At 38.8% G+C, this 23,312-nt stretch overlaps 1 protein-coding gene across 1 annotated transcript in view; it reads right to left on the bottom strand.

Moving 5' to 3' along the window:
• Window positions 1-23,312, bottom strand: part of ATP8A2 (ATPase phospholipid transporting 8A2) — a 108,175-nt gene that overhangs the window by 33,455 nt on the left and 51,408 nt on the right. The window contains exons 12-22 of the mRNA XM_031552093.1: window positions 22,307-22,418; window positions 21,493-21,658; window positions 19,070-19,197; window positions 18,310-18,387; window positions 16,547-16,635; window positions 15,737-15,781; window positions 14,381-14,456; window positions 5,893-5,998; window positions 4,818-4,900; window positions 3,642-3,691; window positions 1,689-1,758 (exon numbers count right to left, since the gene is read on the bottom strand). Of these exons, the coding sequence (XP_031407953.1) occupies window positions 1,689-1,758; window positions 3,642-3,691; window positions 4,818-4,900; window positions 5,893-5,998; window positions 14,381-14,456; window positions 15,737-15,781; window positions 16,547-16,635; window positions 18,310-18,387; window positions 19,070-19,197; window positions 21,493-21,658; window positions 22,307-22,418 (1,003 nt within the window). The remainder of the gene's footprint in view (window positions 1-1,688; window positions 1,759-3,641; window positions 3,692-4,817; window positions 4,901-5,892; window positions 5,999-14,380; window positions 14,457-15,736; window positions 15,782-16,546; window positions 16,636-18,309; window positions 18,388-19,069; window positions 19,198-21,492; window positions 21,659-22,306; window positions 22,419-23,312) is intronic.

Below are 23,312 nucleotides of genomic sequence, written 5' to 3'. Positions count from 1 at the left end.
AGTAAGTCTACACACAAAGTTTGTATGTGTGTATGTACCAAATCAAGTGAAATTACCTGACTGGACTTGCTTACAACAGAACCCAAGACTAATAAATTTAATGTAATGCATTCAGATCTCAGAGACACTGGTTTGAATAATCATCTGAGCTGTGCCCAGTAGCAGAGATCATAGCGCACCCACTACACATAACAGTGTGCACAGAAGTACACACTGCCTCTACCCACTTAAATAATAGAACTTTTCCATCATGTAATCCCCTCTCAACCATTACAGAACACTCCTGTCTGAATTAAGCAAATGCACTTTCTGAAAACTAAGCAAGTTTTCAGAGTATGTAAGTATGTTGTCTTATTTAGTACTCATTGTAGTCTTCTTGCAATCCTTTCTCGAAAAGATTTCCATTGATGTTTAAAAACAAAAGGTATAAAAACCTTCCTTCCACAGCTCCTTCTTTAACACTAACTCAAATGGCAATTGAAATACTGATGTATATGAATAACAGAAGTAATCAAAATGCAGCATCATCATCTGTCTTGTCTCTGGGTTTTATCATGTGATTACCAGATTGAGTTGCTATGTTAAGTAAAATATGCAAACCCTAAATGTCCTTAAATACATACTCTAAAGCAAGCTAGGCATGTAGGCCTACATCCATCACTAAATAATCATATAAAACAGGAAATTTATGAGCTAAGCGTCAGGATAGGATGTTTCCATCAGAACCTGGCACGTTTCGTGCAGAATAGAAACAGTAGATGAGCAGTGGATGCAGCAGAACAAACAAAATGAAACACCATATTGGAGCAAAAGGGTTGTAGTAATTAGCACATCAGACATCTGATTCTGCTCAAATCAAAGACAGCAAGAAGTTTCTTACTCCTGTTTTCCATCCTTTTCACTGCCAATCTACAAGAAACTGTTAACAGAGGCACAGTAATAGCAGAGATTGAACACAAACAGGTGCAAATCAATGAGGAGTTACTAAGCACACAACTTTAAAGTATCACGTAGCAAAAGCAGGCTTAATTCATTCCCACCACTTTAGCTTGAAGCTAGCATCATCTTTACCATATCACAGGAGTTAAACTGAAGCAGAGCTGTGCATCCAAGACTATATGTCAAGCAAACCAGATCCTTACCAGAAATTAGAAATAGTTTTCCCTGTTGCAAAAAGTCACCTCCATGATTTTCTATTGAAATCAGAACACTATGGCTGCAGACAATGCTGTTTTTACAGCCTTTGTATTTTGTTAAGTTATTGACCATCAGTGAAGACAGAAACATAACTTGTGCAAGTCATGATGACAAATAACAGCAGGTGCAGAGATGTGAGAGAGCCAGATCAAGAGCCAATCACTTGAAAGCAAAAGTTAGTATTACAGCTTTAGACAGCAGCATTTTGCCTAGCTCCTGAATTCCTGCTGTATGCTGGATGAAATCCAGCTTTTGCTTAAGTTGAGGGTACTGTTCCTGTAAGTTTCAGGATTCCACTTGGATAGTAAATAGCCTAACAACTTGCCTGCAAAAGAAGTCAAAGAAGGAATTACAGACCTCCTAAATCACTTGGTCCTAAACAAAAAGCCAACTGGTATTATGTATGAGACATGAAGTGCCAGCATCAGTCACAGCTGTTGAAACAATAACTGGTAGCATTAGCTCTCCACTGAAGTGGTATAATTACTCACAGCTCCTTTGCAGTACAGACGTAGTTTTCCTGCTGGAGTTCGAACAATCACAGACATCCTCTTCCTGTTACTATTGAAAGAAAAACATTTGTTTTCATTATTTATATTGATGAAGCAGAAGCCCTGTTCTAGCCAGTGAATTCTCAGTTGTGCTTAGTGCATCAAGGATCATGTGAGATGGAAGAGTAGTAACTTAAGACCTCACAGTCCTAGAAAGCAAGAAGAAATATTAAATTGCACATTTCCAGCTTCAGACCCATGGTTCCCATGGGCAAGCACTTGATCAAAACACCTATACTTGAGGAGTCATTTACTCTCATCTTTTTTATTATATCTTAAAGGCAATGTTTTGGGGATTCTGGCTAGAAATGGAAATATTAAGGCTGAAAGTGTATTACTCCTAACATACTGAAACAAATACCTACTGACACAGGGGCCTTTATTTAAATTTTTAACTCAAAAGAATGAAGAACACACAAAAATATCACAGAAAGTAGTCACACTCCAGATTAGGTTTTAGCCTCCTTACTCTCTGAGAGTTGCACATCAAGACTTGTATATGTATATTTTTAAAGTAAACAGTCTAAGAGTCTAAGGTTTAAGAGTTAAGGTAAGGGATTTTTTTTTTAACTTAATTATTTTAAATATATACATTTCGACATTTCACTTATCCACCTCTCCTTTCTAATACAAACTGGAAATAAAAATGCAGTTTGTAAGGGTGAGAGGCAAACAAATAAACTACTCTCAAGAGAACTCTGAAGAAACTGTAATTTCGTATTCAAAAGTTATCTGTAAGCATACTTGAATGCATCATTGGAAGCCAGGTTGGATGGATCTTTAAGCAACCTGACCTAGTTAAAGATGTCTCTGCCCTTGGCAAGGAGCTTGGACTAAATGATCTTTAATGGTCTTTCAAACCCAAAGCTGTTTGTGACTTCATGTAATTCTTGTCCTTAGCCAAAAGAGGACTCAGAAGCAGATAGAAACAAGGAGCAGAGGTGTCTTCCTTCCTTTCTTACAAGTATGTAGAAACAGAGCTGAATATGAAGTCTCAAATCCTTCTCTTTAAAAGTTACTCTGGAAAATCTAACCCCTTTTTGTAAGCTTGGGAAACATTTACACAATAGCAAGCTCTTACTATGTCTCATCAGACAAAACCGTCTTTTTGTGCTTTCCAAAGCAAGTCTGGAAGCAAGTTAACTATGCTAAGAATTTATGCAGCAAACTAATGGCCCTGGGGAACTTCCATGTGCTTTTGAAATGTAATTATAGGGATTCCCTCACTTGGTCACGTGGGAAAGTTGATACACACAGGGAAGGGCTAGGACAGCGTTTTCTAAAAGCACTGCATGAGTATCTGTAAGATACTCCTGTCTGTGGAGAGCATCAACTTGTCAGAAACCCTGAAGGACTCTTCTAGCATCTTTAGATACTTCCATATGTAGCCTAAGTAGCTACATTCAGAATGGGAAAAGGTGAAAAGAAATCAAAAGCAATTGTAGCTAGTTGTTCATAGCTGAGATGTTTCTTACAATGAGCACTGAAAAGTCCTCCGGTAAGCAACTTTATCTATGAAAGTAAAACACAAGCGATTCGCAAAACTTCTGTAAACACTCAATCTGAAATCATGTTCTTGAAGTAGACAAAGGATACACCAGGATATAAGTGAGGCATGGAGCAATACTCTCAGAGCAGCAACTTCACAGTAAAAAGAGAGCTTGGGTAGCAGAGAAATCTCCAACCTCACATTCTAACAGCTGCCACTAGGCACCATTTTTAAGTAACTCTTTTAGATCATTATTGGAAAAATGGGGATGGAGGAGCAGGAAAAAAAAACTAGGGAGGTTCAGGTTTTTTTACTGCATTAGCTATATATCTACCTACCCAAGATATATATTTATTTAAAATGTTTTTCACTACCCTGAGTAAAATATATTATAAAAAACTTACCTGGAAAATTCCAGAACATTAAGAATTTCAAAGGTTTTTTCTTTTCCCAGCTACAAAAACAAAGAAATTTACTATTTTAAGTACAAATCACATGATATACCTATGCGTTAACATACAAGTTAGTTGAAACATTTTTGCTTATACATCCTGGTGTAAATAAGCTGAGATAATAGCTCCCTCTCCTGGTATAAGTGTGTAGAGTCTTGTTTAATGAAGATCATTTGACATTGCACTTCCATTTACTATTTTTATACATCTTCACAAAAAAAAAAAAAGAAAAAAATTACTGTTAGAGATAAAAGCATCCTCTGCTTTCTGCAGAGAGGATAAAAGCATAGACAGCTCCAGCATACATGCCTCATCCTAAGGTCTTCTCCTTAATCTAAGCTTTAGTTTCCTGCAAAATAAAAAGTTTGAAACAAGTTCCAGACGTTTTAGGTGCCTGGCTTGGAGTTGTACCAAAAACTTGAAAGTGAATCCACAGAGAAGAAAAAGTATATCCATTATTCTTAGTAAGCACCTACTAGGCATTCCACAGGAAGTTCTTATCTCAGCTGCACCTATACGTGTCTGGAGCCACTTCAGCACAAACTGCAACTTAGAGTCAGAATGTGGCTCCATGAGTTTGAGACTGCCATGTCAAATATTATCTGCTAGTTACACACCCAAGCATACACGCAGAGATTGCAAGCTACATAGAATTTCTTCAGAAGATTATCTAACTTGGAAGAAAAAGAAATGTTTTAATACAAGCAATCCAACATTCAGAAATAGAGTAACTACCAAATACAACAGAACAAAATGTGCTAGACAAGCCTTTCAAGAAAAGAGGAGATGTAGCAGTGAAGGACATGGTTTAGTGGGCATGGTGGTGATTTTAATGGTCTTTCTCAACCTCGATTTTATGACTTCCTTATGCATGTGTGCTACTTTGTGTGTCCCAGATTAAGTGAAATGCTCTTCAGACACAACTGCCATAATTTCACACAAGCTTCCAACTCCGTACTGCCCATTCCACAGAGAAGAACGGAGGACTTTGCATATAAAATAGACTAAGACAACTCTTCACAACCATCAAAAGCCTTTTGTACCTACATTACTAAAGGCCTTATAAGTAAGAAGAACCAAACAGGAAACATACATGTTCTACATGAGCTTGGCACATGGTGTACCTACCGCATCAATGATAACTGAATGTGGAGTCCTTCCTGTGAAGACATAGCCAAGCTTTTTTGCTCCTTTCACTAAAGCCCCTTCATCTGCCAACAAAATAAAAGATTAAATTTGATGTGATATGCAGAAAAAGGAAAGTACAAAGCTCACACCTCAGCAAGACATGGTGCCAAAACGCCCCCCTTCCCATTTATTCAAGCTTCTGTGTCTGTACAACTGCTAGAGTAGCTCTGCACATTCACATTTTACTCCTTGAAAGGCCATGTGAGATCAGCTAGACAAACTTCATACTCTATCTGTATAAAACACTCTGCAATTACTGAAGCATTAAGCCCTATTGTGGAGGAGTTATAGTTTTCTTCTACATGAAAAAGGGGAAATACCTGTTCAGAAAACAAGATCAAATCTGAGTTACCCTATATTCTTACAACATTCATCTAAGGGGTTTGAATTGGATGGGCTTTAAAGTTCCTCCCAAATCAAGCCACTCTGTGATTCTGTGATGGGGAACAGGGTCCTGCTATTCTGAATACTGGCCCTACATAGCTCTTCCAGAACTACTGTGCTTCCTGAAAGGACAAAATGGGTGAAAAGCATATCCAAATACGGCCAAGACTCTGCTCTGTATCACACTGGGTCCTGATTCAGCATCTACTAGATAAAGAAAAATAAATTGCACTTGTGCCAAATATACCAAATAACTTTACATGCAGAAACAAATCAGTACTTCCACTTCCCTCTACACAGTGAAATCACTGGAAATTTTAGCTTTGCCTTTCAACCCTGCAAAGAGACAAGAATGAGAGGCCTCTTAAGAGCAGAAGGGATGATAAGCTCAGCCTGTCAAAAACATAATGGGACTTAACAGCAGTTTTATAGAAGGCATTAAAAGCAGTGTGCACTAATGACAGAGGATTCCAGATCCACTGCTAGTATCGTATAGGACCATCTTGCTTTTAAAATTAATGATCTTTTCAGAAGTTTCTGGACCTTCCTTTCATCCCCATGCATCTACTCCTTACATCCCATCCTTTCCCCTCTCCCTCCCCCGCCAAAAAAAAAGAAAGCAGCAACCAACCTGGAGAAGAGGCCTGGTAGATAATTTTATTTCCTTGTCTCTCAGGAACTACAGTGTGACACACAGCCAGCAGAGTGAGGAACTCCCGTATGTGTACAGCTGTCGGCTAGACAAGACACCAGGAGAGGCAGTTTTAGTATTACACACAGAAGCAGCTGTCCCCCAGCTAGAGAGGATGATCTCTTAGATCACAGATGCAAAAAAACCCTTGAAAAATGAAATAAAATAAAATAAATCAATTCCCTGATTACAGTAGTTGTCTTACTTGGCTCCAGAACATCAATACAACGGAGTCAAAGGCCAGCGTTAATCAACTATATTGCTGAAGAGAAATGTTTCACTTAAGTTACACAGAGCCGGAAAGCCCTCCAAACCCCCTAATACAGAAGCACTAATTCTGTAATTAAAAACTAATTCACCCTCAGTAAGTTTGCAGACGACACCAAGCTGAGCTGTGCAGTCGATACATTGGAGGGAAGAGAAGCCATCCAGAGGGACCTAGAGAGGCTGGAGAAATGGGCCCATGTGAACCTAATGAGGTTCAACAAGCCAAGTGCAGGGTGCTGCATTCAGGTCAGGGCAATCCCATGTATACTGATAGAGATTGGGGGATGAACTCATTGAGAGCAGCCCTGCAGAGAAGGTACTCGAAGATCCTGGTGGACAAGCTGGATGTGAGCCAGCAGTGTGTGCTTGCAGCCCGGAAGGCCAACTGTGTTCTGGGCTGCATTAAAAAAGGGGTGGCCAGCAAGGAGAGGGAGGTGATTGTCCCCCTCTACTCAGCTCTTGTGAGGCCCCATCTGCAGTACTGCATCCAGGCCTGGGGCCCCAATACAGAAAGGACGTGGAGCTCTTGGAGCGGGTCCAGAGGAGGGCACTAAGATGATCAGAGGGCTGGAGCAGCTCTCCTATGAGGAAAGGTTGAGGGAACTGGGCTTGTTTAGCTTGGAGAAGAGATGGCTCCGGGGAGACCTCATTTTGGCCTTCCAGTACTTAATATAAAGCATATAAACAGAGAAGATACAACTGGTTATGAGGGTAGACAGCATAGGTCAAGGGGGAATGGTTTTAAACTAAGATAGGGGAGGCTTAGATTAGACATTAGGAGGAAGTTTTTCCACACAGAGGGTGGTGATGCACTGGAACAGGTTGCCCAAGGAGGTTGTGGATGCCCCATCCCTGGAAGCATTCAAAGCCAGGCTGGATTTGGCTCTGTGCAGCCTGGTCTGGTGGCTGGTGACCCTGCCTGTGGCAGGGGGGGTTGAAACTCAACGATCATTGTTGTCCTTTTCAACCGAGGTCATTCTATGATATGATATGTAGCACCCCAAGCTTCACACAGGCCAAAGGTTTTAACTATATATTGATAATTAAGAAACAAGATCTACTGCTTTGATAGCTTCCATGAGAGCTTTCAATAGATTGAAAGTAACCACACCAGAATTCGACTCATTGCAACTGCACTCTGAGTGAAGAACATACAGAGTGGATAGCTGCTGATTAACAAACAAAAGTAGCCATCATGTGCTGTTACACGGGAACGCTCATCCAGCCAAGCAGAAATTTCACCAACAGTCTCTACAACTTCAGCATCATGACATCATTCAGACTGCATAGTCACCAGATACATCCACAACACTGAACAATCCACGACATAACACATACCACTCATCAGCAAAATCTGGCAATTATTGCTATAGTGATTGGAAGCAGAGCCCCCTGTCCTGTTCTTACTTCTTTTTTACCCCTCTCCTCTTGCCCCATGTTTTCAGTCTCATAGCAGTCAGGGACAGTACTCAAATGCCCCGATCAGAACCAGACATATTAACATCATATGCAGTTCACACCTTTACTAGGACACTTGGCTGAAACTATCTCACTTCATCATGCTCTGACCATACTGCCCACAGTTGTTGCATTGAAACCTTACATCACAGCAGCCATTTGTACAGTGACGGAATCATTCTAGCAGAAAATCACTGAAGTCATCCTTTGTGGTTCAGCTTGCAAACTTTCATGAGCTTTGAAATATGGAAAAAACCATTTTGTTTCCAAAATTCTCACTATGATAGCTTATTTTATACTTTCTATCAAAGCAACTACGAAACCAAAAGTATTACATGAGCTATCAGCACATCAGGTCAAAAGACATACTCCTGTAATATTACAAGGAAAATCAGAAGGAGAAAAATACCAACCTTATAAAACAAAGCCTGATTTTTGTCTACTGAAATCTTGTAAAATCATCCAGTAAGACAGGATCCAAAGTTGTTTTTTTTTTTTAAACAGTCAATTAGAAGATGCTTCTACACTGTCTATTTTCCCACCATATAGTAGAATGTTTCACAACAGAACTCAAAGGCTACGTTCAAATGTGCATTTTTCAAGTGAAAGCCACATGCCACTAAATATTCTCTGATGTGTGAAACTTGTATTCTATGTATTTTTCTCAGAAATGCAGTACTAAAATGTGAAATACACCACACTTATTGAACAACATCCTTTAATCACTAATCAGAGACATTAAAGATGCCTCCATCAGAAAGGGAAATTTAAAATGCACCTTCTCTTAGTTAGAGCAGCAGCATTCACAGCTGGCTCTCAGACATCTTCATACTTCTCCATCTACCACGTGCTACATCAGTGTTTCACACTTTTATAGAGATTTCTGTTCCCACCTTTATAGAGATTTCTGAGCTGCAAGGGCACGTGCCACTAAAATAACCACTGTCACACTCAACATGTAGAGAACAGAGGCCGCAGTTCAAGAAAATGAGCAGATTATACATAACCGAAGAGTAGTGTGAGAAATTATAAGTTCACAGGAAAGTACTGTTCCAGAGGTTACTGCTGGTCCATTATTTCCAGTGAAAACCATGAAAGACACCTCTACCTCTCAAAAATGCACAGCCTGCCAGACTCACTTCAGCACCCACTGCTGCAGTCCTTTGATGTCCTCACAACTGTACCACCTAGCCTCTTTGCATGCTTCAATATTATCTGTTCTATCAGCTAGAAAAAACCTGTCTCGGGTAACATCACTGATTTTAATCATTCCTACATGTATATTTCTGCTTACAATCTAGCAGGGTAATTTGCTGCTGCCTTGGTATTTTCACATCTCACAATGGACTCCATGGCAATTCTGCAAACCTACAGCAGCTAATCAACAGACAGAAGCCCAGCTTAGTTTATCAGGTCAGCTCTTCCGCACAGCTGTCATTTGTTTTCTTTCCATATTGTTCCAACAATAATATTATATTTATTGCACTAGCATGAATCAGGACAGAATGTTTGAATGTCTACTTCAGAGCTGTGAACAGCTTAGTCTCACTAATGGCTTTGTGATAATATATCCTCTGCATCACATAACATTTAATCCCAGCAGAAGGAAGTACCACAGGTTAAATGTTCCTATTTAATTACTTGTTTTCCTCTATTTAAAGCAAATCTCAGACATTTTGGTACTCAGATTCTTACTGTTGGTCTCTGTGAGGCATTTCTCTTAAGTTTTATTTTACACTCAGCTCTATGTTCTCTCAATTCCATTTTTTCCTTCCTCCTAAGTCTGCAGCAGAAACAAAGCTCTCATTTCAGGTTCCTCCTTCCCCCACTCCTCTCTCTGGGTGCCAACAGCTCCGGGTCAAAGCTATGGCATCTCTCTGGATGATATGAGAAATGCTTAGCTTCAGTAATTTCCAATCAGGCAAAGATCTCAAAGAAGCAGCAAAGTTTTTATCAGTTACTGCAATGGAGGGTGCACACCCCTTTATGGCAAGGGAGAAATCACACACTTGATCAGTGAAACACTTCTCATTATACCTTTTTCTCCCATCACAGGTTTTTACTTGCCTGTTTCCTATTGATTAGGTACTCCAAGCTTACAATCTACGCAATGCATTTGTTAATCCATTTTTCCATATGAGGTCTATCATCAACCTATTGTTTTTAGGATCATTTTGTAGGTTTCTATGGATACAGAAGGGCAATATTTCTTGAAGCTGTTATAGCTGTTTCATCCTGTGCCAGGCTCTGTATTTTTCCTTCCCTTACTACTTATGAAAGCCATACTTAAGAACAAACCCATATCAAAAAATATCTAAAGGTTACTAAGCCCCAGTTCCTGATTTATGACACCTATTATGCTGTGCTAGCAAACATAAATTCAATTATGTATTTACATGTATTTAGCAGCCTTTCCCTTGCATATTCCTTTTCAAAAGCTCACATTGTTCACGTTTGATCCCAGTGGGTGTTGCGCAAACCCTCTCGATTAATTTCTTACCCTGGTCAGGGTGTCCTAGCTTCTGCTCTATTCTGTTGCTCAGCATCTTTCTTCCAGCAGCCGTTCTGTAAGGGTCTATACCTTGGCACTGGAAGTTTCTACTGCAAAAATACAATTTAACTCTCACAATAAGGTCAGTGTGGAATATGGATGTGTAACCACTCCATCAGCAATATATACCACTGGCTGAACGTAATTCACACTCTGTCTCTAAAGTAAGAGCTACAGACATATGGAGACAGTCTCATTTCTGGAAGCAGTCTCTGAATTGTTATCCACAAAGCGTTATCTACAATAAAACAGATACGCCTTTTTTTGCCTTATCTAGAAGGCACAACATTAACCATTATCAAGCAGAACACAGAGCACTGGTCAGAAAACCATTATTAGAACTTCTCATCCCTTTGCATACATGTTCTCTGTTACTCAGAGGGAATAAACACTGAGCTGAAACTTGGTCTTTTGGAACAAGCTACATATCTGCTTGTCACACTTGCAGTTAGGAGAGAAGAAACTGCATTATTTGAGCTAGATACTCATAGCCTGAAGTTACAAGGAGATCACATATAAAGTTAAATGTAATTTCTTCATTCACTTCCAGCAGTATCAGATCAGTGCCTCTATTATGTTTCCAGATAAGCTAAATTGATAGATTTCTGAGCAACTTGTCTAAAAGTGATCAACAGAACACTAAAACACAATTTAACAACTTGACCTTACTACTTTGAAAAAAATGCTGCCCATCCTGTCAATGACAGCTAGTAAAATACTTACCTATTTCATTACCAGAGAGGATTGTAACTCACTATCTCAAAAAAATATAAAAATTCCTATTGTTTTGTTCATTAAACTATGTGGAGAATAGCCGAGGATCCAGTCATGCTGGTCACCTCTAGGACAGGGAAGCTGGTAAGGCTGGAATAGGTGTTTCAGGAACTCACTCAGGAACACACTAAGGGGCACTGGAATACAAGCGAATTAAATACAAGTTTTCTTTGTCAAAACCACTGAAAAATAACCAATGATTGAATGATTGTACTTGAGTAAAAGAAAAACGTCCAAGTCCCATATGCAGCACGCAAGAAAGCAAAAGAGTAACAAGCATTTATTGTCAATTGACTAATTGTGACACAGAAGTGCTTATGAAACAATGAATTTCTCCATGTGGAAAAAGTTGCACACACTGACATTCATCGAAGCTTGCTGAACATTTATAGAGACCAAACTGTGTGTGTGAGCACAGTGAGGCAGTGGGTGGTGCATTTCAGCAGTGGTGACAGCAACCTGAAGGACAAGCCATGTTCCAGACAAGCCATGCACAGCTGTCACATCAGAAAATGAAGTGTCTTAATCAGATGATCTGCACAAATTGGCAAATGGTGTGATTATGTTGAAAAACAGTGCTTTATAGCTGAGAATTTGTTCTGTCAAATAGTGTTACTGTGCTCTATCTATTGTAGTTTCCATGGAAATAAACAGGAGACATTACTTTTGAAGCCACGTGCATATTATATTTCTTAAAATTTTCATCTTGGAAAGAAAATGACTTGGTGTTGAGATAGCTCTAAAAGTAATGCATGTGAGTGGATTAAGAAAAAAAAAAAAAAAAGCAATGCAATCTTCACAACCAAAGCAGTGTGCCATTATTGAGTGTTGGTAGAAGATAACACACTGATAGCTCCAGCTGCAAAAAGGCAAATGCTTAAAGGGAATTCACTGCCTTGCTGAGCACAGCAGCATCTGACCCCACAATGCTGCTAGTGCTGTAAGTCCCATTTCATCACCTCAGTTCTCTAAATGAGTAGAGACTGTCATACATACGTGAACAACATCTGCATGCATCAACAAGCTATGAAAATTAAGATAAGAAGTGATCCACATAAACAGAGACAATTTATACACCTGAACAAGCCTAAAGCTAAGAGTTAAGAACAGGCAACTTTTCACCCTCCATTCTGTAATCCAGTCCTCATCTCATGGATGGCAGTTTGAGAGAGAGACCTAGATTTTAAAAGAACGCAAGCAAACTGTTGCACCCATTCTTTAAGTCTTATGCTAAATCATCACTTCTCCATGTGTAGCATCTGTTCCTGCAGTACAGTCAGATTCAGATCAAAATGCCTTCAATAGGCATCTGTGGTCTACATAAGGCCCATCTGAAGTAACATCAGGCAGAAATTTCCCCACTGCTCGCCTGATAGCTGATTTAACATAGTGAGTTTACTCTAACAGTGCCATAACAGTACTTACCCGCACTCAAGTTGCATGCTAAAAAGGCAGCTTGAGTACATAAGAGCTGAACGTGATGATCAAAGTCTCCATCTGAGCAGCTTTACAGTGACACCTAAGAATACTATCTAAACCTAATTGTCAGCAGTGAATATTCCATCTATCCCACAAAGAAGCAGCTCTATCCTGAGGAGATTAGAAAAAAAGAGATATCCTAAGGTTCAGGAGCCACCTCAAGGGTAGATGACAAACTCTCAATCCATCTAATGTACATCTCTTCTGCTTAGCATAGTGAAACATAACATCACATCTAGAGACCCCTAAGAGCAATAGATAGTGAATAAGAGCCTAAACAGATATTACCTATAGTCTGCACCTAAACCAGTAGCCTTTAGTGCAGCAACTACCACTTTGGAGCCACCCACTACTATAAATCATTACTGTAATTGCACATTAATAATGTGGGATGCTCTCCAGAAGGACCTGGACAGGCTTGAGAGGCGGGCCCATGCCAACTCATGAAGTTCAACAAGACCAAGTGCAAGGTCCTGCTCCTGAGTCGGGGCAATCCCAAACACAGATACAGGTTGAGTGGAAAATGGCTTGAGAGCAGTTCTGAGGAGAAGGATTTGGGGGGTGTCAATCAAAGACTCAACATGAGCTGGCAATGTGTGTTCACAGCCCAGAAGGCCAACTGTATCCTGGGTAGCATCAAGAGAATCATGACCAGCAGGGAGCTGATTCTGCCCCTCTACTCTGCTCTCATGAGACCCCATCTGGAGTACTGTGTCCAGTTCTGGGTCCCCAAACACAAGAAGGACATGGAGTTGTTGGAGCGGGTCCAGAGGAGGGACACCAAGATGATCAGAGGGTTGGAACACCTCTCATATGGGGACAGGCTGAGAGAGCTGGGGCTTTTCAGACTGGAGAAGAGAAGGCTCCAGGGAGACCTTACAGCAGTCTTCCAGTACTCAAAGGAAGCCTATAGGAAAGCTGGGGAGGGAACTAGATGATCTTTAAGGTCCCTTCCAACCTAAACCATTCTATGATTTTATGATTCTGTGATAAATAGAACACAGGAATAGGAGGTAACCTTCATCCAGGCTGTAGGTCTTTCTAGTGCAGCAGACTGCCAAAGCCACACAGGAAGCCAGTACATTATCCAGAGAGGGATAACAGGAGCTGTCTTCAGGCTCCTTCACCTTGAGGAATTTAATGCAATGCACAGTAATTAAATAATCCTTCAGATATTTGCACTACGATGCATTTCAAGTTGTTAATACTGTAAAGCAAAGCAAGCAAAGCTTTACAGCAGAAAAACAGCATGTTGTAAGTTTATTTTAGATGTTCATACTAAACTTAACCAGCCAAGTTACAGAAATCATACAGTAAGAAGAACAGTCTGCTAACCAAGTTGTTGTTTCAGTTTGTGCTTACCAATATCCACATCCCGTACTGTGGCACAGTTTCTGCAGAATAGAAGGATCATGCTTTTTAATTTTCTCCCTACTTTTTTGCAAGTGATTTCTTCTTCTTTTTATAACTACTGAGTTTCTAAATAGAAGAGAACTGACAGTCCTAAGGAGTACATCCCCTTGGTACAAAACCAATGACACAAAAACTACCCATCGGTTTAGGTCTCAGTCACTGTAAGATTAGGCTTGCAATTAAGTCCTAATCTGCTACGTCCCTTACAGAATCTCCATCATTTGCAGCATTTTAAGCAGGTCTCAACACAACCACCTTATAATGCCCTGAATTATTGCTAAAAATAAAAAAATAAAAGGTATTTTAACAGGAAGAGGTAGGAGGAAGCCAATTTGTTTCCTATATCTCTCTGTGCTTTCACCTGTTTTATGACAAACCTGTAGAGCAAACTTGATCACAGAAGAAGATTTGTTTAGCATTCAGTTTCAGACTGGTCTAGAAAATAGGGCATTTAAGAGACATGTGACATTCACGAAGTAGACTTACATGGTCATTTTCAATGTTTTGCAGTAGTCTTGGGTCATCAAATTCACATGATTCACTGGTAGGAGGAGGTAGCTGGCTGTAGAGCAAGACAAGACAAATATAACAGTAACAATATTGCCATTCTTATCAGTTCATCTCTTTTTATTACTTCATCCATTTTGTTGGAGAGAAAGAACTAACATAAAATCCTACTGCCCTAGCAAGTATTGTGAAAAGATCAGATGACTAATACACAAAATGCTGAAAATAATTAACACTCTCTTCACCACACCAGTAAGAAGCCTAAAGAGGTATGCCTGGAAGTGTATTTCAACATTCAAGTGTCAGTACACTTCCCAGGACAGGTGTAGCAGAAACAGCTTTTAAGTTCTTAAAATACATTTATTTCAAGTTTCCTCTCTTAAGTCAGTGAATTCTGCTCTAAGTCGACTCCTGAAGGACTCTGAGCCTACGTAGTCTAAATTAGTATCTGGAAGAAATTCTTCTACAGAGCTGACTAAAGAAAGCATATGAGGACAAAAAAATAATAACAAAAATGTTAATGAAGGAAGCAACAACACAAAGGGAGAGAAGCATCTACAGAAATTCTATCTCAGCAGAAGTAGCAGCCTCTCATATCAACTTCTTCCTGGAAGTAATCACAAAAATTAGAAGCACTAGAAAAGTTTTTCGATTATATTGTCCCAAAGCATTGTCACAGAAACAACTGGATCAGCAAAAATCTTAACTTAGCTCATAAGGAAGTAGTTTCCTAATAGCTCTCGTTGTCTATCTGCTTCTTTAGTGGGAACTCACTTCTTACCCATATCAGACATTCAAAGCCACATCAGCACTCTCTGCTCTTTCCCACTTCCTGTTAACCTGAATATGCTACATTGACACCTCCTGTGAATGACTTCCTTCTAGGTTTTCACTCCACCTATGACACTAACACATCTAGCACTTTCCCAGCTTACCAAGTAAAACATAATATTTCAATTAAGAAATTCCTTTGCTTCTTCTCAACTTTGAGCTTAGTGAAGTGGAGGAAAAGCAGTACACTTATGTCTGGAGACTGAAATAAGAGTTACTCTTAGCTTATTACTTTGTTGTTGGCAGTTACAAACTAGCACTGTGTTAGGAGGCATCCATGCCAGGGCAGCCGCTGTCTATCCTTCACCCTCCTGTCTCTATCATCTTCCCCCTGTGAAAAAGCTGCAGCACCACCCACCAGCCCTAAATGCTTTTCGAACAGGAGCCTACATTCAAATACATAGTTCCATTGGGCTTCTTACAGTTTCAAATGTGAAAGCAGTCTGTTTATACAGTTTGTTCCCATCTGCTATACAGAATACAAACACGTTGGAATGTATTTACCTGAAGTCTTCTGATGAACGTTCTCTTTCCAACTCCGGAAAATGACTGAGGAAAAAGATGGGGAAGAAAAATAACAAACCCATGAAGCATTTATTCCACTTTGCAAACTAGAAAATAGGCAGAAGGCAGAGATCAATGTTCCATCACGCATAATGGAATCACAGATTCAGCTTTTCTAAGGTTTAAATAATGTTCTCTGTCTTTTGAAGTATCTAAATTAGCTACTGTGAAATCAAAGGCTATTTTGCATGGAGACCTTAAGAGTAGTCTTAAAAAATTAGCAAAGACCAAAGATACAGCATCTGAGAGTAAAAAAGCCAGGTGCTATGAAATACTAGAGTGATTCCAAGAGATCCTTTTGATAAAAACAGAACAAAAACAGTTAAGCGGGCATCTCTCCTGTACAAGTAAGATTTAACTCTTGTCTTCTGACAACAATTACAACTATCTGAATGTAGTGAAATTCTCACTATTAGAGGGAGTCATGGAAGCAAAATAGATTTCTGTCTTTAAGCCACGTCATCCTCCCTCTGCAAAGGGCCAGAGAGTATTTAGCTCTTCTGTTTTAATTTAAGTCACAAGCAGACAGTTAGGAAGCAATAAGATTATTTCTCTTTTCATATAAAGTGTTCTCCAGGTTTGTGTTTCATACTTTGCGTCACAGGACATGAAAATGAAAGCTAATAACTGTAATCATAAAATACATCACAATATACACTGAACAACGCGTTCTAACGGTATTCTGATCTAAAAGTATCTATATTATCATGCACACGTTTAGCTACAGAGTTTCTAAAAAGTCATGCCTACCCATATGTCACTCCAGCAATACTACATTTCTTGAAGTTCATGATATTACATGTTAGAGTACCTGTTTTATCTGAAAACAGGTATTTTACCTGGAAGAAAGAAGATTAATTTTAACTTGCAAAGTAACAAGACTGAAATAAATGGAAAACAGTTAAGCTTAAGGAAAATTCAGGAAGAGACCTAAGACCCAGAAATATCACAATGCAGGTTTGTCTTATCTAAGCTAAAGGAAAACAATCAGGAAAGCTCTTTAATGGTATTATCTCTTATTTATCTGCAAATGCAGCAAGGATCAAGTAGTAGGTATTAATTGCCACAGCTCCACTTATACTGGCTTATGAGAGTTCAATGTTCAATGTTCACTGAATCTTTCAGTTGTATTAACATCATATAGCAAGACAGGAAACTAAAGTAAAGGTTCCTGAAGAATCAGAAGCATGAACAGACTCAAGGTTCCCACCTTCCATAAGCCACAACAGATAAAAAAAGTAGGTGAGAGATAAATTCCACGGTGTTTTATCTCTGAATCGGATAAGATTATAAACCAGCAACCATTCAGAAGGGATGGTACTACCACAGGAGTCTGTCCACTTAAAGACCAGAATTCTTCTACATTTTCAGAAGGTTTTTCATCAAGATCTGCAACTCAATTCAATTCATTTTAGCAATGCATTAAATAATCTCCGACTGCAGCATTGGAAGTAGAGCCTGAGCAAGTCAAAGTACATACCCAAAAATCTGAGAAACTTCAAGTTACTAATTATTCTGACATACAACAAAGTTAAAAACACCCGTGATCATGTAATTTCACTGAAAAATATAAAAATTCAGCCTAGTTGCATGGAAGCAATACTAAGCTACTTTTAGAAATGCATCATAAGGGCCAACAAGATACATTATGCTACATAACATTTGTAGGAAGCCAGATTATTGTAGTAACTTCTCAACAAAGTAACACAAATACAAGTTATAATTTAGCAGTTCTAAGGAAAAGCTGAAAAGATATTGACAGTCATTCTGCTGAGCAGCACACAATGATTATGTATTTTACATAGACACACATCATCTCCAAGATTAAGTTCACACGAACTATGAAGTTCATGTAGTTTAGTTACATACTTATGATTTTACTGGCCAAAGACAAAAAGTAGGAATTCTCAATGGTACTGCACAATTTCAGTGGCAAAGTTGTGATCTCCAGTAGCCTTGTTGTAGGAAGCCCTCCCATTCCATTTTCTTCTCACTTCCAGAACTGCATGGTGTTTGTAACAAATATCTTATAACCACAAGTTAATATATAATTATTATTCAAGGAAAAGGGAAAAGCATGTCAAGGAACACAATCTAAGCTAGGAATAACACTGCATCTTTTTTTACTTCCATTTCTTGTGTGGCAGTCAGAAACACGAACGACTAAGGAAGGAAGGCCAAGGCTGTTTGGGGCTGCTCCTTAGCCAAGCTACATGCTGTATATCCTGCTCTGGTACAGACAGTCACAAGCACAGATACCTCAAGGACAAAGTCAGTTCCAAGAGAAGACACGAAATGCAGACTCTATTCTCAGGCTTAAAACTGCTTGTATGACCTTAAATCTAATCCTATCGTGCCTCATACTGGCAAGACTTGGAGTAATGAAAGCGAAGAAGTTGCATTAAGCAAGCCACAATGCAAAAGAATAAAGCTCATTTGTACAGCATTCTTTCCCACCTTCCATCTCCCTAGACTACACAACAAACATTACACTTCAGAAAATTTTTGCTTACCTGCCCAAGTTCCTCATTAAGATTTGAGGTTCTGGCCATTGCAGGTGTGTCAGTTTCAGGATAATACATATCCATGTCCTGAAATGAGAGCAAAATTAGTTGTATACTAGGCAAATTGAACACTAAAGTCTCCAATCTTTTTTTATTTTATAAGAGTTGCTCTATCTTTACTGGAAGTTCAAGAGTTAACACATACCAAGACAAGGAATATATCTCCTCTACTTGTTGATGTTCAGCTCAAGAGGTGTGAGTTTTTCCCAGTACATAACTGAAGAAATACATAGTTTGAAGTCAAAACTTTCCTGAATAAAGGTATAACCATTTTGTAGCATAAGGCACCACCAACTCATGTCCTTAGAGAAATATCATAAATATCGTGACTCATACCAAAGTGGATCTGAATGTCAACTTCAAGATTTAAAAGACACCAAAAACAACCCCTCCCAAAAAAACTAACACCTCATCCAAACAAGTCTAGTCTTTCTGCCTGCTGTGGCTGAGAGAAGCTATAGGTTATCATGAGTAATTCAGCTTAAAGAGTTCCCTCATCCTCAAAACCTAAAATACATGAAAGCAATTATTTATACAGAAAAGATCCCTACAACAAAATTTTTTCTTTTTTTTGTGGATCACAGCACTAACACAAAATAAAACGTCTCAATTTTGTCCTGCCTTCAAAACCAGAAATCCTGGTAAAGATATCAGGTTTTTTATGTCATCTTGCAAAAGCGACTGCAATACAATAACTCTTGTTACTTACCCAATTTATAAAGAGAGCTTGAGTGAATTTGACAACTTCTAACGTCACTAAAAGACTGATTGGAATAAGGTTGTTGTACAAGATAATAAATGTCAGCAGATTGTACCCAAAGTTGACAGACAGCATTTCTGTGGATGGAAAAATATAAGACAATCATACAGAAAGCAGAAATCTGAGTGGCACAGAATAGGGATAGCCATCTTTCTGTAGCTGACCTGATCATATTTAGTAGCACTAAAATAAATAGTAAGTGTGTTAGCTTAGTATAAGGGTCTTTTTAATATTGATTTGAATATTACATATATAAAAACACACAGAACACATGCCTGGAGATAGAGCATAGAAGAATAAAATTGTTGAGGCTATGTATTAGAGATAAGAATACTTTCTGAGAATATTTTGCTGAACAGATGGTGAGATGTATGATGTTCCACACTGTAACCCAAAATTAGAGATTTATCCAATGTGTCAAATACTCCAATTAAGAGCCACCAATATCACTCATAACATAGCTTTACCCTTCAGAAACTATCCTGTATGTCTCAGTGGAATTAAAAACAAAGAATAAAATTTGTTCTAAAAGCTGCCAGTATTGGCAGACTTGAGAAGTCCTTCATTCTAAAGAAATATGAGCAAGTAAGATGACACAGTCATCCAGAGAACAAACTAATTGAATCCTGCTTAGGCAGAAGAGCTGTTAGTAACAGAGCCAATGTTGGGCAAGTTGCCCAAATAGCACAACTGCTCTTAAAGGGAAGGAAAAGCATTTATGAACAGCAGACAGAAAAGAAATGGTTCAGGAAAGACATAGGATAACAGCTCCTCTCTTCTCCATGGTGCTGACCACATCCTCTCTACAGTAGACATAGTCTCCACATTTGCATTTTGCACTGTTATTGAATCTGAGGAGGCATTTTGAACAGCAGAGCCCAGTACAATGGGGTCATAACTTAATTAACCTGAGATGAAGTCAGAGGAGCAAAGTAGGAGGAGATAGAAGCCAAAAAGCTGCAGTTTGGACTCAGTTACCTCCAAGTGTGAACATGCAAGTTTCATACTTCTTATCAGTAAACATGAAGAATAAAAGCACACTTTACTGGGAAAAAAAAAAGCTTTTTCTAATACAATCTTTACAGAAATTAGACACTTAATGAAAATTCCCATGTATAATAATTGCAAAGGTGATGGAAATTGTGTGTTCATTTCCGGGAAAGCACCTATAGAAACTACTTTATCGTCCTTGTTTATTACAGGTTGCACCTGTTCCATGTTAATTCAAGCTCATAAGTTTGTTTCCACTCATCTTTCCTTCCTGCCATCTGAAGGAATTTAAACTTCCTCATTAAAAAGCAAGATGGAGGGTGCAAAATATAATTTGAGAAATGCCAGTATTGCTACTAGAAGACACTGCAACTACCACAAATTAAAGTCAAGCCTGAGGCACTTCCTGCTCTTCCTACAAAAGCTTTTTTCCTTTTTTTAATCATAATTGTGTTTTATTGTAGAAGGGCTGAAGATACCTTTTGCCATCTGTTTGTACCATCACGAGCAGAAAGACAATTTGCAGTGACAATCATTTTCAGATCTGCATCTCAAAATGTTTTTAACAATACACTTAATAACCAGACAACATAACCACCAAACAGAAGTCTAACGGGCAGGGATGCATTTCATTCCTAAGTGTTTACATGAGGTCCATTTTTTATACCTGAACTAATAAATTCAAAGAGTACAGATGAAACCAAAAAACCCCTTTAAGCATACTAACTAATCAGTTTTCTCATTACAAATGACAGACATCAGAGGCCAAAGCAACTCAAAACATCACCAAAACCACAAGCACAAAAATCACAAGAGTTAGCATGCGCTCAAGTTCTCCACAAAAGATTAGCATGTAGAAAAACAGGGGAAAAAATGCATCAAGACAAATCCTTTTCTTCCAAATAGAAACAAAAGGCTGAAGTCAGCCCCATCAAGATAGATACCTTCCATCTTACAGTCATGTACAATCAATTTATGATACATATGGCAACAATACATGTTCTACTCCAAAAAGAATTCTGTAGAAATCCAGATGCATTCAATCTCCACAGAGGAGAACATCAAGTGTGAACAAACACAGCTCTTGCCTCTTTTTTGTTTCTTGCCTGCTCCCTAAATGGGAGCCCAGTGGTATTTACCTAGCCTTCAAAACATTTTATTAACAGCAGCCTCATTGGCCAGTTAATTCAAGCCAGCCTATACACCAAAAAAACCCCAAAAACAAAACAAAACAAAACAAAACCATCAAAAGTTAGTAACAGGCATTGTTTCTTATGTTTCTTTCTTTCTCTGTTTCTTATTTTATCAATTCATTTGGCAGAGTTAAGATCCTGGATGGCCATACAGCCTGACACATCCCAACACACAGCCAGTATACTCACTGTTAGAGCCAAGGTACCACACGACTTCGCCATGTGTTCTGTTCCATAATAAGGCACCTACAGAACTCACAAGGGCCATCACCAGGAGAATACAGAACAAAACCAGGATCTGCATATTGGTTACTTTCTCCACATTTGATCTCTTCAGAGGTGCTTTGGTTGAATTCTGAACAGCAACAGAAGCAATCAGGTAATGGCTTATACCAATGGTTGCAGAAGCAAATTCATTCTTTATTTTTAATGTCAGTTATAGAACTTAATGCTTCAGCTCTATGTAGATCAATTTTGTATGCAAAGACCAGAAACGTCAGAATAGTAGCCAGGTCTCCATACAATAGCTAAACTGACAAAAGATTGGAGGAAGAGAAACATGCAGTACTAAAGATCTCATAGATTCTCCTAGCTGCCCATTGCTCCCAATGACCATTAGCAAAGGTGAGCAGAAAAAGCACTCCAAGCACTCCCTGCCACTAAGACAAAGAGAAAACTGTAGTCTTAACCTGTCTATCTTCAAGTGTTAAAATAGTAGGCAGCCATTATCATTTCTTCAGCTGCTAAAGCTCAGCTTTAATTGCTGAACAGCCAATAGACAATCTAAAAAATGGAATATAATTAATTTTGGTTGCATATCAAGTATTTTACACATACACCTCCATTAGTTTTTGTACATATAAAACTTTAAGTACAGTAGTATCCTTGTACTCCTCATGCTTCTACTTAAACAGCTACAATGAGTCAAACCATTGCATGAACTCAAGTATGAAAGACAAGTAGAATACAGAAAGGAACACACTCCAAATCTTTAAAGACTTACTTGCATGAGTTTCGTATCAAATCCTGTATACACAACAATACCCAAGACCCATTGAGTGTTTCTCAATTGTGCACCTCTTAGCAAGATCTGGTCTGGACCAACTGGAACTGGGCTGCAAAGCAAGAAGCAAGTAAGCATCTCTCAATTCTCAATAACAATTTAGGAAAATAGTTCTCCTTTCAGCTTTAGCTTCCTCCCAGCTCAAGAAAAAAGGAGAAGTATTTTAACCAACATATACTGTCCACCATCAAATAATTATACAAACAATATACAGGTTTCATTCCTTTGTTGAAAGCTTAATCTATGCTAAGCAGAGCAGGAAGAAGTTGATTCGAGGGAGTTCCTCTAGTTTTCCAGCACTTTAGAAGTTGTGGCAGCTCTCTGCTTCACTTTGGCTAATAAATTCTCTTTCATATCCAAGACAGAGAAGCATCACACTTGCAAACAGACTGTCCACTCAAAGCATGCTATAACTGTATACATGTCATTAAAGAAGCATTTTGAAAGAGATGCATTACCCATGTGATTTTTTGAGTAATATACAAGTGATCTTTTACTCTTCTTGCATCTGTCACTATTTTGCTTAGTCACTCAAGTAGTACAGTTTTGGTGCAAGGAAACAAGTACAGTAAGATGAAAGCTGTACACTCCTGCTGATGCTTCAGGTTCTATTATTTATAGTCCTAAAATCTATTTTCTCAGAATTTCTTTCCTTACAAGAGTTGCAACAGATCCAAGTCATACTGACAGAAACTTCAGATTCTGGAATCATTTTCCAATGTGGAACTGAGCTTGCTTCAGCTTTAGCTCCTGTCGGATGATAAAGTTTTCCAGTATCCTCTGCACATCTCCTGTTGCAAGACAATCCTAAAAATAAAACCATTTCCTTTGCTCCTTCCAAAGTGTCACTTTAGGTAAAGAACAACTGTGATTTCAAAGAAGCCATGTCTCCCCTAGCAAACAGAAGACTCCACAGAAAAGTAAAAGCTACTAAAAACAGATGTAT

This window comes from Meleagris gallopavo, chromosome 1 (genome assembly GCF_000146605.3).
Source record: "Meleagris gallopavo isolate NT-WF06-2002-E0010 breed Aviagen turkey brand Nicholas breeding stock chromosome 1, Turkey_5.1, whole genome shotgun sequence".
In the NCBI taxonomy this organism is placed as follows: Eukaryota; Metazoa; Chordata; class Aves; order Galliformes; family Phasianidae; genus Meleagris; species Meleagris gallopavo.
Note: the sequence above shows the minus strand (reverse complement) of the source record. Positions and strands in the feature narration are given on the sequence as shown.